The sequence below is a fragment of the Callionymus lyra genome, chromosome 2 (assembly GCF_982586985.1).
Source record: "Callionymus lyra chromosome 2, fCalLyr1.hap1.1, whole genome shotgun sequence".
NCBI lineage: Eukaryota > Metazoa > Chordata > Actinopteri > Syngnathiformes > Callionymidae > Callionymus > Callionymus lyra.
The window spans coordinates 35,448,490-35,465,136 of NC_141819.1; the positions used below are offsets into that span (position 1 = coordinate 35,448,490).

The window sequence follows — 16,647 nt, forward strand, 5'->3', positions numbered from 1 at the left end:
ACTCAGGCTACACATGGTCCTTCAACTGTATTCATGTGACCCTTGTGAGGTCAAAACACTAAAACTATCAGGTATCATTATTTTCATCAGAGATTTCTGTTTAAATATTGAATATCATTTATAAATTAGTTTTATTTACTTTTCATTCCACCATCCCCATTTCTTTTTTTGTCTTTATATTCTTGCACAAGAGAGTAAAAAGAATGAAAGCAACAGCAGTTCTGACACATTTTGTTGTTTATTTTTCAAAACAAAAACTTTAAATTTGAAGAAAATATCACCTTCCATGAACAAAGTGGTGACAACAGGACATCCAACATAGAGGAAATTAGCTCAAATAAAAACCCTTTGACGAAATTAAGAACAGTCGTCATTCAGAGGAAGTTTAAAAACATTAAATAAACAGAACTTAAGAATATTTTGAGAATACACTGATTAACACATTTGATCATCTTCATGTTTTGAACCCTGCGCGAGTCTGAAGACCTGTTGACAAAAAAAAAAACAATCTCATAAATTTGTAGGAAAAAGAGAAACGTCAATAATTAATGCTTACATTATTTATGGAACATTTTGTTGACATTTTCCTACATTTGTCAACTTACTGTGTGGAATCCGGAGTCCAGTGCGTGGAAGAGAAATGACAGTAGATGGTGACACAAAAAATTGACTCAATTGTGATTTCACAAAAAGTTTTCCCTTCGTTATCTATACATTAGATAACAGAGTTGAAAACTCTAGAAATAATGAATCTAAAAGACAAATATATTGCTGTAAACTAACGAAATAAGAAGGAATACAACGTTACACTCAACAAAAGCTGCCCTTGTGCGAGTACTAAGTCACCCATCACTCATTGTTATGTAAATGAGCAGCGAGTCTCGCTGATTCCAGAGTTTTGTTCCTTCATTAATCTGCGTCAGGAGCAAAAGTGAAGGGACCGGGAGTCTCGGGGTATCGACGCTGGGACAAGTGCAGTGGAGCAGCTTGTTCGGTCAAACAGCTCGTGAGTTGGGCTTAATGGGCTCTGAGTCAGAATCTTAATGCTGGTTCATTCAGCTCCGCCGTCAGCAGGAGGATAATCAATTTGTCTTCTCGGCATCCATCGACAAACCCTCAAGAGTCCGCGCACACAGAAGGCGCTCGTAAACGCCATTGGATTTTACCCTTTGAAGAGCCAAAGTGATTATCAATTTTATCTTAATCTTATCTGACCACTTTACATAATATAGTCGTATAACACGTCACAATGTTCACCATGACTCTCACTCATACCACACCATGGATACATGTTATTCAAAACCCGGATGAGAGCGTTTTATTCAACTTTATATGCAACAATTCACTCAAGTTATTCATATTTATTTATCTCGGTTCAGTTTAACTCTTTGTAGTTTTGTAGAAAAATGTTCTTTGGCTTAAATGACACAACCTACCTTGAGTACACTTGCTTGACGGCCAATAACTCTACTTCTAACACCAATTGTCACAGCAAAAGTAAAATCTTTGACGACTTGACTTATTCTTACGTCTTCTATACTTCCAAACATAGGCTCTTTCTTGTTTTAACAAGTTAAAAGTTTCTTCCACTTCATGTGTCATCATAGAGCTTGAAAATAACCAACAGAGGGGCAGGTTACAAGATACATTTAAACATTTTAAGACAATAAAAAAAACATTGATTTCTTATCTTTATCTTTATAAAAATAACCAGTGTTACTTCACAACATTGCTCTTGGTGTTAAAGTCAATAGTAAAAGTAATTGAATACTGTGATGATTTATTAATCGTTGTGTCTACTGTCTACTGAAGTGTTAACATTTCAAATGTGGCAGGTTTTGGTCATAATATTGAGGCATTTGTCCCTAAATAATAAAACCAAACCCACGAAGTGTACAGTCTTTACAGCTGTACTGAAAAGTTTTCCTCTGCAGTGTCACAGTGAGAGTTGGTGAGAACATACAGTACTTTAATTGTAAGTTGACGGATGACCTGTGCTGTGTCTCAAATCGCATACTACTCTTAGTATGCTAGAAGTTAGTATGCATCAGTTTAGTGTACGTACTAACTAGTACGCAAATTCTCCACAGATAGTATGTCTCAAATCAAACACTGTCGCTACACACTAACCGGAGATCACATGACAGCTTCTTCTTCTACTTCTATTTAACGATGTTTCAACCAGCTGTTTGAACGCTATCGCCGACACCTGCTGGCAGCATGTATTGCAACTTTGGAAAAAATATGAGAATCTAAATAATCGCGAGATATTTAAGCTGGTATCAGCAGTGAAGACGTGTCATCCTTCTACTGCTGTGGAAAATGCACCTGTAAGTATATGCATATATATGCATTTATATATGACGTAACTTCAGTTTAAAACGTCACTAAGATGGCGGCTGTTTAGGGTGGTTAGCGTCCATCGAACCATGCTCAGTTTTGTGGGCGTGTTAGTACGCCAATTTAGTGTGCATGGCGCACTAAATTTCGCATACTAAGAATTGAGATGCACTAACGCACTAAAAATACTAACTTTTAGTACGCTAGTATGCGATTTGAGACACAGCACTGGTCTGTGGCCATCACGTGTGAAGGCAAAAAAATCTGTCACGTTTGAAGCTCACTTGAACACGTGAAAAAAATGCTTCTGTACCTTGGTCCAGTGAAGTTCCCAGGTGCGAGTTGAAAAGGTAGAGGGTTCTGAAGATGGAGGAGGATTCTACCGAGGAACCCTGCAGCCGGAGCGTCTCCGCTTGGAATTCGTGCGCACAAGAACTTTCGGGATTAACTGAATCCCCGAGAGTCTGGAAGGATGAGTTTGATGCATCGGTTTAAAAGGTTTCGAGACTAAAATCATGTCACAAGAATTCAAACCACTTTACTTTTTGCTGCGTTTGGGACGTCTGTGTCGAAGAAGGCGGGGTTAGATGAGGGGGAGGGCTGGAGGAGGGCGAGCCCATGGCTGTTGATAGAGAGATGTCAAGTTCTCTTTGGTCAGTGATGAGAGCCTGGAATGGGTTCTTGTCCTTAGTCTGGACAGGATAAGTGGACATTAGTCATAATGACTTCAGAGTCATCTGAGAAGTTATAGAGCCTCAGAGACGAGTGATAATGGACTGACTTACAGGTGTGAGCCAGGTGTCAGCGGATCTACCAATAAACTCCAGTGGGGGGAGCTCCTCGCCGTCGATCTACGGCCACAACAGACACTCGTAACTTTGTTTATATGAGCACCTTTTCCAACACTATTCCCAAAGATCTTTGTAGGCAATTTCACTTACGTATTTTAAATGCATAAAGACGTTTTTTTTAAGTCATACTTTATCTGCTTGTGATACTACACCTGGAACACGTCATCAAAAGTTTACCTTGAGTCCTGAGGACAGCATCTGCCTCAGAGATTCTACTGGTTTGGGCGGAAGAGTTTCCCATTCCACTTTTGGTAGGTGAAGCTTTCCTTCCCCCATATACAGACTAACTGGAGAGAGTGAAAGACACACCTGGAGGAGTGAACATGAGAACATATTGAAGAGTGTGAAAGAACTAAACTGCATCACTGCGTTATTGTATTTTAGAACCATAAGGTGATCTTATACTATGTAGCGTTGCGGTATAATACTAGTCTTGTGGTGCAGTGCAGCCTCACTATGTATTACTACAGAGCCTAATGGGAGTATCATCAGGAGCCTTGTAGATCAATACTACGGAACCTCACTAACTAACGCTACACAGCCACATAAAGTAATCCTATAAAGCCTACCAAAGTTGTACTAAAACATTTTGACATATTTTCCAGTGTATTGTATCACATAAAATCGGTTCAAGGTCAGAAAGTACCAACCAGAATGAATACATAATGCGGTTGATGTTTGAGATAAATTGGTAACTGTGACACTCTTGAATGCGACTCACTGAAGTACTCGCTGAAGAAGTGCAAGCTACACCGTGACCCTGGGCGAGCAGGGCTGAGTGGATGTAAAGGTCGTCTTCAGTGTGTGTGTCGCACAAGTAGAGCTGGAGCAAATCCCCGATGTAACAGTTCAGGGCTCCGGCTAAAATGCCACCGCAGCACATTTTCTGAAAAGAGCGCGTGGCTTCAGTGGTCCAGCTCCCCTGCTCAAGACAGGAAGATGAAAACCTGACAAGTCGTAACAGATTTAAAGCACTGCACTGTCAGTTTACTTACATCTTTGGGCTTGATTCCAGCAAGAGTCGACGGGACAGCTTGTGCCGGAAGAACCGAGAAACACATCCTTGAGAGGTGAAACAAAACCGTTTAGTCCTGGTGATGCTACACAGGTTCAGCTGTAACTCACTTAAGGAACTTCAGGTTTGACGTATGGACGGTTTTGATGTCACCAAAGTCCACAAAGAATACTTCAACCCGTGAGTCACTGAGGATCTTGTGAATCACTACTCTGTAGAACCACATTCCTTCAGGTGACACGCAGCAGACCTGACCTTGTCTCACAAACAGATCCAGCAGGCTGTAACGCTTGGACACACTGGGAGAGTTGTAACACAGTCTGTGAAGAGCCAGAAAATATTTCATTCAATTAATTTACATTTTATCACTTATCAAACACAAATTTAAAAAGGAGGTTCATCACTTGAAGCTTTAAAAGTTCCGTCCCTCACCTCATCTCAATCATCATTTGCACCAAAGCTCTGGCCTCCTCCCCCTCACTGAAGCGGATGTAGAAGTTTCCTGGAGACTCCACGTTCTCCACCAGCACTTCCACCAGCTCTCGAACTCTTCGCTTTGTTGGCGGGCTGATGTGTTGGCTTTGTATGGCATCGGGGAGAACATGAGGGTTGCAGTGCACCTGAATGACCAGGTCCGACTCCGGCTGCAGACCAGCCTGAAATTTGAAATGCTCGGTAACACAATATTAATTTCCTTGTTTACTCTAAAACAGGGACGTCAAACTCAACCACACAAGGGGCCAAAATCCTTCACAGGACAAACAACGTATACATTAACCAAACTATCAGCGGGCCAAATAAAATGACTTGGTGGGACACATTTGGCCTCCAAGCCATGAGTTTGACACATGTTCCCTAAAAGATGAATTCATACCAAACATGTTTTGTGTGTTACTGGCAGTCGAGGCTTACAAGTCGTAGTTAAAGAATTAGGTCATTGGGACGTCTCTGGGTTCAGGGGATCCATCAGAGGTCATATCGGCTTGTTTGTTTGTTTTTAGTAAAAATTGCTTCTCTTGACGCATCACAGACAAAGCTAGGCTGATGAGTTAAAGCACCATCTCGGATGTTTGATACTACACTGAGTTCCAAATGATTATGAAAGTTACATTTTTCTGAGATCTTCTTGAGCCATCAATTCAAATAACATTTTTTCTATTTTCAATTCTTCTAGTAGAACACCATTTTTACTGAACAAATGTAATTATACCTGTATTTTTATAAAAATGTAAATATGGAATAGTACAAATCATTACTCACGGTACTTTCTTTTTTAAATTATTTTCCAGGTTTTAAAGAACTAAGAATGATTCTTTTCGCATCCATCAAACTTGTGTTTTTTTTAATGAGTTTTTGCTTGAATGTCTTTGTAGGATTTCAGAAGAGCCTCTCAGAGCTGCTGTTTTGATGTGAACTGCCTCCCAACCTTCATATTTCATTTTCTGGTGGATGCTCCAAAGGTTCTTAATAGGGTTGAGGTCAGGGGAAAAATAGAGACCACACTATGAGTTTCTTTTATTTAATGCCCAATGTCAGTCACTGATGGTGAGGTGTTATTTGCAGCATGAGAAGGTGCATTGTCATGCATGAAGAAAACACTTCTTTTTGAACCATGGACATAAGTGGTCAGTAAGAAACTCTGCAAAGCGTGCAAATGTCATTCTCACACCTCCAGGGACCTTAAATGTGCCTACCAGCTCCATTAAGTAAAAGGTAGAGCGTAATATTTTAGAAAAGTTTTCTTTTAGAAAAAAATGCATGTGTAAAGATGTCGGCCAAACTGCATTGAAGTTGCGGTCTCAAAGGTTTCATATGTAAGGCTGTACCAGCAACTCTTTCAATAAATACATCAGGTTCTGGTGAGAATACACATACATTTTACTACCATGATGAAGGTGAACGAGCGCTCCCTGTCAGAGATTGTGAGCCGCAAGGATCGCATGTCTCAGACAAATCAAAACTTTTTAGCTTGTTTTTATGAGCTTTTATGAACCTCTATAGGAGAGTCTTAGGGGGTATATTAAAACATGGTTCTGTTGTTGCTATGTTTTATTGTCATTATTCTCCAACTCGATTCAGAAAATACAGAGCATGCTTGATTCAATTTTAATTTAGGATTGATGAATAAAACATTGAATAAAATGAGGATTTTTGTTTTCTTTCAATATTTTAGCACTTGAAGTCATTTATCAACAATAGAAAATTGATTTGTTCATACAAAATTGATAGTAACTACAGCAAATCAAATTAAGTAAACACATTGACAAACCTCGTCCTGAGTCTTTTCTAAAACGGCAATGGGCTTCTCATCCTTCTCATCGGCTTCATTATCGTCTTGTTCTTGCTCCCAATGGGACTCCTCAGAGTTAAGGTAATAGCTCTTCTGGCACTGGTCTAACATCAGATACAAATAATTAATAAGATGTTAAAAGTAATTCTGTCTTGATAAAATTACGCAGTAATACTGACCCTGCTGTGTCTCCTGAATCTCCTCTTTGACCTTCACGATCCAGTGGTGCTTGAAGTCGCTGTGATTGGGCAGCAGGTGAAACGTGTCATTCATGGCACCGATTAGATCAGTGATATTGAGGAAGCCACTTTGAGTCAGAGGAAACTCTTCGCCGTAAACTCTCTGGAATCAGGGAAAAATATGTTAATAATATTAATAAGTAATACATCCGGAAGTCTAATCCTCCAAGGTACTCGTTGTATAAACAAAGCGGGGTGCGATAACTGGCTGGAAGAGAAGTGATGCCATAACTATGTCATAATGGACTTTGCTCTTGAAAGCTCTTGTTTGCCAACATTTTATATGGGGAAGAACTTTTCAAACTAACAACTTCTTAACATTTTAATGATGAGAGACTTACAGCAGTTTGGAGAGGAAGACTTCGACATTTGAAACATTTGAGTAAGTCAGGGGCATTGTTATTACCTGATACTCCTCAGGTATACTGTGAACTGGTATTCCATCTCTGCTCTGACCAACAACCTGGAAATTGGCAAGATTGAAACAAACAAAGTATCTTAGCAGCAGAATTGTAAAAAGTATTACCAAGAACGCGACTTTCAAGTGCTGCATTACACAGAACAGTAAAGTCTGACCTTTAGCAGCTTGTCCTTGAGCTCTTGACTGATACTGCCAGCAACTCCATTCTGTAAGATTTGCTGTCGAAACTCTCCCTCCAGCTGAAATTGAAAGACGAGAACCAGGAATCAAGGAGATAATATAAAAATGTGTCCATTCACAGTAAGTCAGGACGTAAGGATAGCTATGATTAATTCATTTCATTTGTAACAATTGACCTTGTGTTTGCCCCTTTATTCAATTTAAATTAAAACAAACCTTTATGACTTGTTCGTGAAATAGTGGAGCTCTCTGAGAGTCCTGCACATCTTCTTTGTTCTTCACCTCCACTGCTTGCTTCCTCACAGACTGTCTGACCTGGACACCTGTAAACAAAATACCTTAAGTGTCTCATAGAACTAATTTTAATTTCTTAGCAAATCACTTCCTTGTATCTAACAGTATAACTAAAAACATTTAAACATGGTTAGAATGATCCCATGAGAACAACATGGCGCAGTAGTCTTCTGGAAGTCACTTGCACAACAGAGAGCAACAAAGGTGGCTCATGCTTCACACCTCAAAATATTGGTGAATACAGACGGTTAGTTGTTAACAACCTCATTGGCAGAGGTAATTATCATACACAACATTTGGTGTTCTCAGGGAGTGCGATACATATGTAGGATGTTAAAACCCATACTTAAGAGACCTGGTTGAGCATTTGATGAGTTTGGTGACGATTTTCCAGACATGACCTTCCGGTAAAAATTTGAATACGATGAGTTGAGCAGAATGCGCCCTTTCAGGTCCAGGACTGAACCAAACCGAGTCTGTTGGACGGAGATGAAATCTGATGCAGACACCAACATGTCTGTTATGGAGTAGAACCCAAAGTTCTGAACATTAAGCCTGTAGCCGAAGCAATGTTGATAGGCGCTCTCTAGTTTGGACAAGGCAATTGGACCCTGGAACAGAAGATGCAGAAAGATTTACACAAATTACAACAGACCGTTTTGACACTTACTGACACTAATGTATCTTGACCATCAATCGTCATAAATCTCAGAATTCTATGGACAATCAAATGAAGAACGACAGCAAGGCACAATATCATTGAGAGTAGCTAAATGTTGAATGAATGCTAAGTCTACCTTGTGTTACTACATCATAGAATAAAGTGTTTTAAGCTTGGATCCTGGATCAGCAACATATTTCCTAAAAACTGAAGTAAACCAATGTGAGAAGAGGTCCAGAGCAAAAATTTAAAAAAATGTTAGTAGGCTCTCAAGAGTGCATAGATAATTAAGAAAACAACAGCTAACAAAGATCAGCAGTTTGTTTAAAGATGCTAGAAAGAAAGATTGACGTGTCAATCAGTCTGACACGCCCCCTTTTTTACATAATGCTGGTTCAAGGACTAGTGAAGTGAAGCCAAAACATGTTAGTGAGGTGCCCTGAAAAATACAAATCTTTCATCGATGGGTGAAAGACCAAACACATTGTGTTTGCCATAGATTCACTAAATTTTCAACTCAAAAGCTTTTTTTTACTTAATTGTTTTGGGGGACCGACCCCAGTGATCTATTGGCGCAACCACTATCAACACAAACCTCAACGTGAACGGCAGCACATGCTCTGGACCCGATTCATGCAAGACAGAGGTCAAATTGTAAATGCTGTAGGAGGGACAAACGTGCTCACCTGTGACAGAAGGAGTTGAATCTGTGCTCTGAGGACGGCAGGCACCACCGGCGGAGCGAAACCTCGCCTCGGCAGAATCACAGGACGTGAGAAGTGGGAGAAGCGAGGGGAACTATAGTAGCCACTTTTTCTCTTGAACTTCTTGCAGGACTTTGGCACGCGCTGCTTGGCCACTAGATCCTCAATATTTTTAGTAGCATCGGTGCTGACAGCTGACAGAGAAAAAATATAAAACAAAAAGTAAGAACTGTAAAAAAAACAAAACATACAGAAACACACAAAATGTAATGTTAGAGTTTAATTACGGACATTTTCAGCAAAGGGTTGTAGGTGTTTTTTTTTAGGGAACACCAGAGGTTCACTGTCAAAACTAACCTTCATTCAAGGTTCAATGTTTTGCTTGTTTTCAATATACTTTTTATGGTAACAAATGCTTAAACTGTTATTTATAAGAGAAAAAAATAGGTTTGCAAGGTAGTATCTTCATACACAAAATACTTTTATCGATAGGTATGTTTGAGGTGAACGGTCGATCCAGGTTAAAAAGTGGTTCTAAAGATAGTTTTATCCCTTTTTTCAAATGTTTATTTCACAAATTTGGCATTTGACTAGTTTTACAGTGTAATATTTTATGTTGTGTCTTTTCTTTAGGGCAACACTTTCTGCCAATTTATTTACTTCATTGCTGCTGCTTTTCATGTTTAAAATGTAAAGCTAAGGTCCTTACAATTCTGGATTTTGAGTTATTTCGTTTGATTTCTGTAATTATGGCTATTTCTTTGATATTGTATTTAAAAAAAAAACAGTTTCTTGTTTAATTCGCTTACCCTTTAATAACAAGCTACCGTCCTGATTAAGGTGAACGGACACCACGTCTGGCATCTCCTTCACCATGTCCATGACGTTCCGGAAACCAAGTTCTCTCAGGGGCATTGGATGACCCAACATCGCTGTGTAATCCCGCCGGAGTTGGTCCGGTTCCAGCCCCAGCTGAGAGGAGATGAGCAAGGAGCACACATCCTTCTTCAGGTTTACGAGCAGTTTGTCGTAGTTCATACTGATAACCAATGCCTGCAGGAAAAAGAGAAAGCCATGTGTGAATATATGATTAAGTAAAAATCTACTGCTTTCCCTTTCAGGACATGTAATATTTTGAACACTGTTGAAATGTGATGATTTAACCTGTCCTGCCCCAAATAAACAATATTCATTCATCAACCTCTGTATGTTTTTGGACTGTGGGAGGAATAATAAAAATAAAAACAAAATACAATTGTTCTCCATGATCTGTAAGTAAGTAGTATTTATAGAGCGCTTTTCTAGACCAGGGTCACAAAGCGTTGAAACAATCAGAATTTACCCAATAAAATAAATACTTAAAAGGTCAAGACAACAACATGAGACTTTAAGGTCTGATATATTTATATATATTTAGATTGAATGTTGTAAGTAGTTGTCCTTTATATTTGTTGGACTATCAACCTGTCTGTAGTCTCTACAGCCTCTCACCCCAGGTAGCTGGGACTGTTTCCATCCCAGTAACCAGGAAACAAATACCAATATCAAGTGTAAACTAGAAGTTGACTAGTTGCAGCAAACCATTTATTTTGAAGTAAAAACCTTAAATTGTGTTCATTTGATGGATTCTTAAGCATGCCAATATTCGCCATTATATTTTTGGCATTATATTATGAAAAAACCTAACATTTTGAACGCATTATTTTGTGTCTCCACGGCTATATATTTGGCTACTTTTGCTGCTAGCGACAAACAAGTCATGTCAACTGACTTTACAGGTAATTCAACGGAGTACGTTTGTATTCGTAGTTTCGACGCATGCACACATGTATTTCAAAGCATTTAAAACACATTAAAAATAAATATGGAATAAAAAGTAGACTCTTACTGTTCATTCCACGCTGTCGACAACATGAATGCAAGCAGGCCGAACTCGACACATTGACGCGCAAACCAAAACCACTGACCACGTTCAAGTATTGACCGGCAAATAAATACAACACATACGCAATAATACGTATAGTTTTGCCTGTTTTTTTGAGGTGTAATTCGATAATACTGAGCCAACGTTTGTGAGGCAGATTTTCACGTTTTGAAAGTCTTGAGTACTACATTAATTACGGTAAAAAATGGCGTCGTTAATGTATCGTGTGTACGTCTTTGTATTTAGGGGCGAAAGATGAATTGATATATCAAAAACAAACGTACACATTATATTATGACATAAAGTCTGCATGTTAAAAACAATGACAAAAACCCAGAAAAAATAAATAATAATAATAATAATAAAACCAATAAAAATGCTATTAATGCTATTTGAATACTCAAGAGTCTGCTCGAAAATATATTTTAGGTTGAACATTTTAACAATTTTACTTTCATTAGTAAAAACAATGTTAAAAAAAAAAAAAAATCAAAGTAATATTTGTAACTATACTTTTTTTTTTACAAGTTTAGCTCGACGTTTTTATTTGTTCAGGCTTTTCCTTGATTTTCTGGAACTCCTGTTGTGTTATCAGTTTTATCTTGACCTTTAAAACGATATACTTTATTGAATATTGTTTTGATTGTTTAAGCGCTTTGTGACCCTGGTCTGGAAAAGCGCTATACAAATAAAAAGGACTTACTTACTTACTCTTCATGTAAATATCTTAGGCATTTGATTCGTGAGGGAGGATGGAGGTCAGTCCAACAAAAACATGTTTCTACTCATGTTCAGGAAGTGATGCAGGTCATTGCTGAGTCTGCACATTCCCATGTCAGTGAAAACTGTGACTCCCCGCCTCAGTGCTGCTTAGAATGAACACTTTGACAACCAATGGGTAATGAGTTGTGGCAGTCTTTCATTATATCAACCTCTCTCCATCTGCTTTTGGTGCTGTAGATTTCTTGTAGATGTTGTCGGCTGCACCCGGTGACCCTTTGTGCCTGTGGAGAGCCTCCTTCTCTTCCGCGCAGCAGCTGACATGCCACCCTGTGAACCTGGAGAAAATCTGCACCGTACAGATGTAGAAGGTTGACAGGACTGGGCTTTTAAGACACTCCCCTCTGTCTCCTGTGGAAGAAGAAGCGCAAATGAGGTTCCTTGACCAGGAAGGACATGTTGGTGCTCCAGATAAGATCATCACTGAAGTGATATGACTTCCATTGCTGCTCCTTAAATGTGCAGCGGAGGTGAGGCTGGTTTCCTGGAATCCACAATTAACTCTTTGTTAACCTCACATTGATACAGAAAACTTTCTCTGCACTACAACACCTTGTGTTTTCGGGGACATTTGCAAACATCACAATAAAAAAACGCTCTAGTTCTTGTGTTGGCAGGGTGAACAGGAAGGGGCTCAGCACACAGTTCTGAGGACAACCAGTGATGAGTGGGATGTAGGAGATGTTCAGGATCCTGACTGTTTGAGTAAGTAAGTAAGTAAGTAAGTAAGTAATTCTTATTTATATAGCGCTTTTCTAGACCAGGGTCACAAAGCGCTTAAACAATCAAAACAATATTCAATAAAGTATAAACTTTAAAGATCAAGATAAAACTGATAACACAACAGGAGTTCCAGAAAATCAAGGAAAAGCCTGAACAAATAGAAACGTCTAGCTAAACTTGTAAAAAAAAGTATAGTTACAAATATTACTTTGATTTAGTCAGTAAGTCCTAGTTACAGTGACAGTTTCAGTAGCAGGTTGGACATGAATTCCATAAAGAGCACGCAGATTTTATGTGTGGGGGTATTTTTCCGATGAACCGACCCCTCCCCGGCATCGATATGTGGTGGTGGTAATCCTCCAGATAGGCGATGGCCATGCCAGAATGTATACTGATGAGGATCCAGAGTGACGATTTTGAGAAGTTAAGGTGTCTGTAAGCACTTCAGACAACTCTGTCCTTCAGTAACCTCTGTGGGACATCTTCAGGGGTTAAACTTCTGCAGAAATATTTTGACTTAGGTGTCTCCTAATCGCAGGGCGGAGAAACGACGTAGTTCCTCTCGATGCAGACAGAAGAATAAGCTAAAAGTCTTCTGAAGGGTTGAGGTGTGAATTGCAATCTAATGAACATCAATGTGGGTGCTGTTGGTTTGATTCCTCCCACACACACGTCAGTTGTTTTGAACTCCCTATGAAAACAACACTCCTTCACTGTTGACCGACCACTGAATTAAATTCTCATGCTTTCAAGATGAGGGAACTGTCGACCGGACCAGTTCGAGTGCCGCCTTCAAGAATGGAAAGTCGTTACTCCGTCCAGCCAACTCATGTGCCAGCATCTAAAAAGAAGAACAGAGGGAGAAACAACTCAGGGCAGACGGAGAGTCGCAGGACACATAAGAAGAGGGACACACTTGATACAAACGATCTGAAGCCACAGACGGGAGCAGAAGTGAAGGTGAAATCCACTGTGGTGGACATAGACAGTGTGAGAGAAGAGGTGAGAGAAGAGACGCTCGGGCTGCTGGAGGTCGCTCCGGATGACAGTAAGTTAATCATATGATGATGTAGGAGTCTAACACGTACTCTCGTGTGTGTTTAAAGTTGTATTAGCTTCATACAAAAACATGTTTTCTTTCCAGATTCAACAACAAATGCCAAATATAATTCAACAAAGTGTGATGGATACATGTTGTATGTTTCCAGGTCTGAAGCACAAGAATCTGGGAGTGTTTGAGTGGCTGTTGATGGTTTGCGTTCTCGCTCTGGTTCTACTTTTCCTCCCTATTTCCATCTGGTTCTGTATCAAAGTACGACTTCACTGGAACATCAAAATACTTCAAGTAAAGATAACGATATGTGGTAGAATCGTTTACAGCAGACATGTTCGTTTGTTTAAATAAAACTTTTAATTCCTACAGAAAATTTAACATTGACATATTAAAAAGCTGTATTGAGAATTTGACCCACAATCTGTGTGTAAAAATCCCAGTTTGAATGATGTCATGTGCTCACAGGTGGTGAGGGAACATGAGAGAGCTGTCATCTTCAGATTGGGTCATCTGCTGAGGGGAAGACCACGAGGACCAGGTCAGATTTATTCAATATATCTCGAGGGTTCAGACGTTGTGGGGCAGATGAGCGAAGTATTGTGTCAAATAGAAGTAGAATTGGAGGCTTTCTCAGCTATTATACATATACTGTAAACAATTGAGATTAACCTGAGAAGCTCCTTTAACATTTTACTAGAAGGGTATTTCAGAAATCCTTTCATTGTGATTTCAGAGACAAAATGTCGTTTTGGATTACAGATGTATTTTTTAACTCTCATCTTAAAGGGGTGATGATCAAACCTGTCTCATGCCAGTTAGTTTAAAAAGTAAATATTTAACATGAGAGGGTTCACATTAGCTTTGCTGCACTCTGGGTTACCCCAAACTTAAAGCAGCATTTCTTGCCCAAAATACATTTTGCCTCGTACATGTTGCTTGTTACCATGTTCAATCTTCAGAGCATTTGAGTTGGACAGCAGATTCCCATTGGCTTTAAACCTTCCCATTCCCATCTTGCCCCAAGCAAACATCTCTCTCTAAAGACACATGAATTGTGTAGAAGTAGAACTTCAACATGCTTTTGCTATTGGAATCCTGACTGCAACCACTTCAAGGTTTGTTTTAGTTCTACTACTGTGACTGACTATCAATTCATCAATTATTTTAACAAATAAAAAATGTTAAAAGAGATTTATGGATTTGATGTATTTTAAGATTTTTTTTAAGGAATTACTAGAATAGCAAAGGGATCTCAACCAGCAATCATCGCCTGTGTTAGAGCTAAGGAGAAGCCACAGCAGCACTGTGGTGACTACACTCAGGCCAGACATAGTACTGGTGTCTGAAACGAAGAGGGAAGTGGTCCTACTGGAACTGACTGTCCCCTGGCAAATTTCGAAACAGGGAATGGAGGACCCAATGCAACCTAATTGAGGTTGGGGTGCATCGGGTTTGTCGGCCAGTCTCTCATCAGGGCACTCAAGATGTTGGGAGTGAAGAGACTGCAGATAAGGAAAGCCATCAGAGAACTCACCGATGCAGCAGAAAAGGCGTCAAGATGGCTGTGTATGAAGGGGGGGTTCAGTGGGCTGCACAAGCTACTTAGACCCGAAACACCCTATGAACCCAGGATACAACACTGGTGATGTGCCAAGAGTGTTTGCTAGTACAAACACAAAGAATTCTTCACCTTTTCAATTAAAAATAGTTTTAGATCTTTTGTGAACACTTCAACAGGTCTGGAATTAAGTTTTGCATCGGTCGTGTATGTGAAATTTTCAACATATTAATGAAGTTAATGTAAAATAAATGTCTCTCTTCAGGTCTCATTTTCTACCTGCCACTCCTGGATGTGTGTCACAAGGTGGATATCCGGCTAAAGATGCTAAAGATTCCCTTCCACATGGTGCAGCGGTTTGTTTGTCATCATGGCATCTGGAGCTGTCACACCAAGCGTCACAGAATGTTCTTCCACCTCAGGCGGTGACCAAAGACCTGGTGTCCGTGGAGCTGACGGCCGTGTGTTATTACCAGATAGAAAACGTGGCGCTGTGTAGCTCCTCGCTGTGCGGCCTGACCTCCGTGCTGCAAAACCTGGTCCAGACTCACTCCAGGGACGTCCTGGCCCAGCACTCCTTCAGTCACACCCTGCAGCACAGAAGGAGCGTCGGTCAGCAGATACAAGCAGCTGTGGACTCTGTCGCCTGCCGATGGGGCGTCAGGGTGGACAGAGCGGACATGTGAGTGTCTCACGTTTACACTTATGAATCTATCTAGACAAAAACAGTGTTTATGAATGTATACAGATATAATAACGTTTTTAAAGAAGTCATACATGTTGTAAACATTGAAGAGAGAGAGGAATGAGAGACATTCAGGAGTGCAGCTGAGCGTCCTCCCAGCTGATCTATCAGCAGTCACGGCGGAGATTTGTAGAGGACGCTGGTGATTCTGCTGACCAGCCCTGGTTGTGCCTGTGTTTGATTTCCTGTCAGAGAGGAGCTCACTTTTCCTCCAGAGTTACAGCAGAGTCTGGCGGCAGAGGCTGAGCTGAAGAGACAACAGCAGGACAGAGTAAGTTAACACAACAATCCTCCTGATGTGGTGAGGTTAGATTATAAAAGACAGGCGACGGATTGTCTCTTGCTCCCCCCCTAGTGTCAGATTGTACAAGAGGGGTATTTTAAGAAGCTTAAAATGACTCTTCTCAGGTTAAAGACGGCGCCGTGTGGGAGACGTTGAGATCTTCCTTTCGTCACCTCCATCCAGCCCTAGTGCTCCCATTCCCTTCGGATGTGTTTGGTGTGACCCCTGACCTGTCATGTCTTCCTCCACCTCCTCCCCCCTCCGTCATGGAAGAAGACGCTCCGGTAAAGGAGCTGAAGACAGATTCATCGATGATGTGACACATTTATTGGATGCACAGGAACCGTAAAAAAAAAAAAAAAAGGCCCAATGAAGCATTCCAACATGCTGATGCTTAAGTCTTTGTTTCCTTGTAACCTTTTTAATAATATATGTTTTTTATCTTGTGTAAGGCAGCACACACACATCAGTACTTCACAATTTTGAGAAACATTTTGTATGTAGCAAATACAAATCCACACTATTTACTTTTTTTTAACAAGATTACAGAAAATCAGATATTATTTACTGTATTTGCTCATGTTC

At 40.0% G+C, this 16,647-nt stretch overlaps 2 protein-coding genes across 3 annotated transcripts; one reads left to right on the plus strand and one right to left on the minus strand.

The window, feature by feature from the left end:
- Positions 1-258: 258 nt before the first annotated feature.
- On the minus strand, positions 259-11,028 carry tdrd5 (tudor domain containing 5). 2 transcript variants are annotated; one of them, XM_087783038.1, is made up of 18 exons: positions 10,884-11,028; positions 9,805-10,048; positions 8,978-9,189; positions 7,986-8,241; positions 7,553-7,659; positions 7,312-7,395; positions 7,142-7,198; positions 6,676-6,838; positions 6,476-6,600; positions 4,639-4,862; positions 4,317-4,526; positions 4,187-4,253; positions 3,913-4,113; positions 3,369-3,500; positions 3,126-3,191; positions 2,883-3,032; positions 2,654-2,804; positions 259-486 (listed from the first exon to the last, which is right to left on the minus strand). In XM_087783038.1, the coding sequence occupies exons 2-18, from the start codon at positions 10,031-10,033 to the stop codon at positions 455-457; spliced, it is 2,466 nt and encodes an 821-aa protein (XP_087639164.1). In that variant the 5' UTR covers positions 10,034-10,048; positions 10,884-11,028; the 3' UTR covers positions 259-454. The 2 variants fall into 2 exon arrangements, with proteins under 2 accessions (XP_087639164.1, XP_087639163.1); XM_087783037.1 differs by having other exon boundaries at positions 7,977-8,241.
- Positions 11,029-13,175: 2,147 nt separating this feature from the next.
- On the plus strand, positions 13,176-16,389 carry nphs2 (NPHS2 stomatin family member, podocin). The gene is made up of 7 exons (XM_087783018.1): positions 13,176-13,470; positions 13,631-13,734; positions 13,942-14,014; positions 15,300-15,382; positions 15,457-15,716; positions 15,972-16,050; positions 16,188-16,389. The coding sequence occupies exons 1-7, from the start codon at positions 13,176-13,178 to the stop codon at positions 16,380-16,382; spliced, it is 1,089 nt and encodes a 362-aa protein (XP_087639144.1). The 3' UTR covers positions 16,383-16,389.
- The last annotated feature ends 258 nt before the right edge of the window (positions 16,390-16,647 follow it).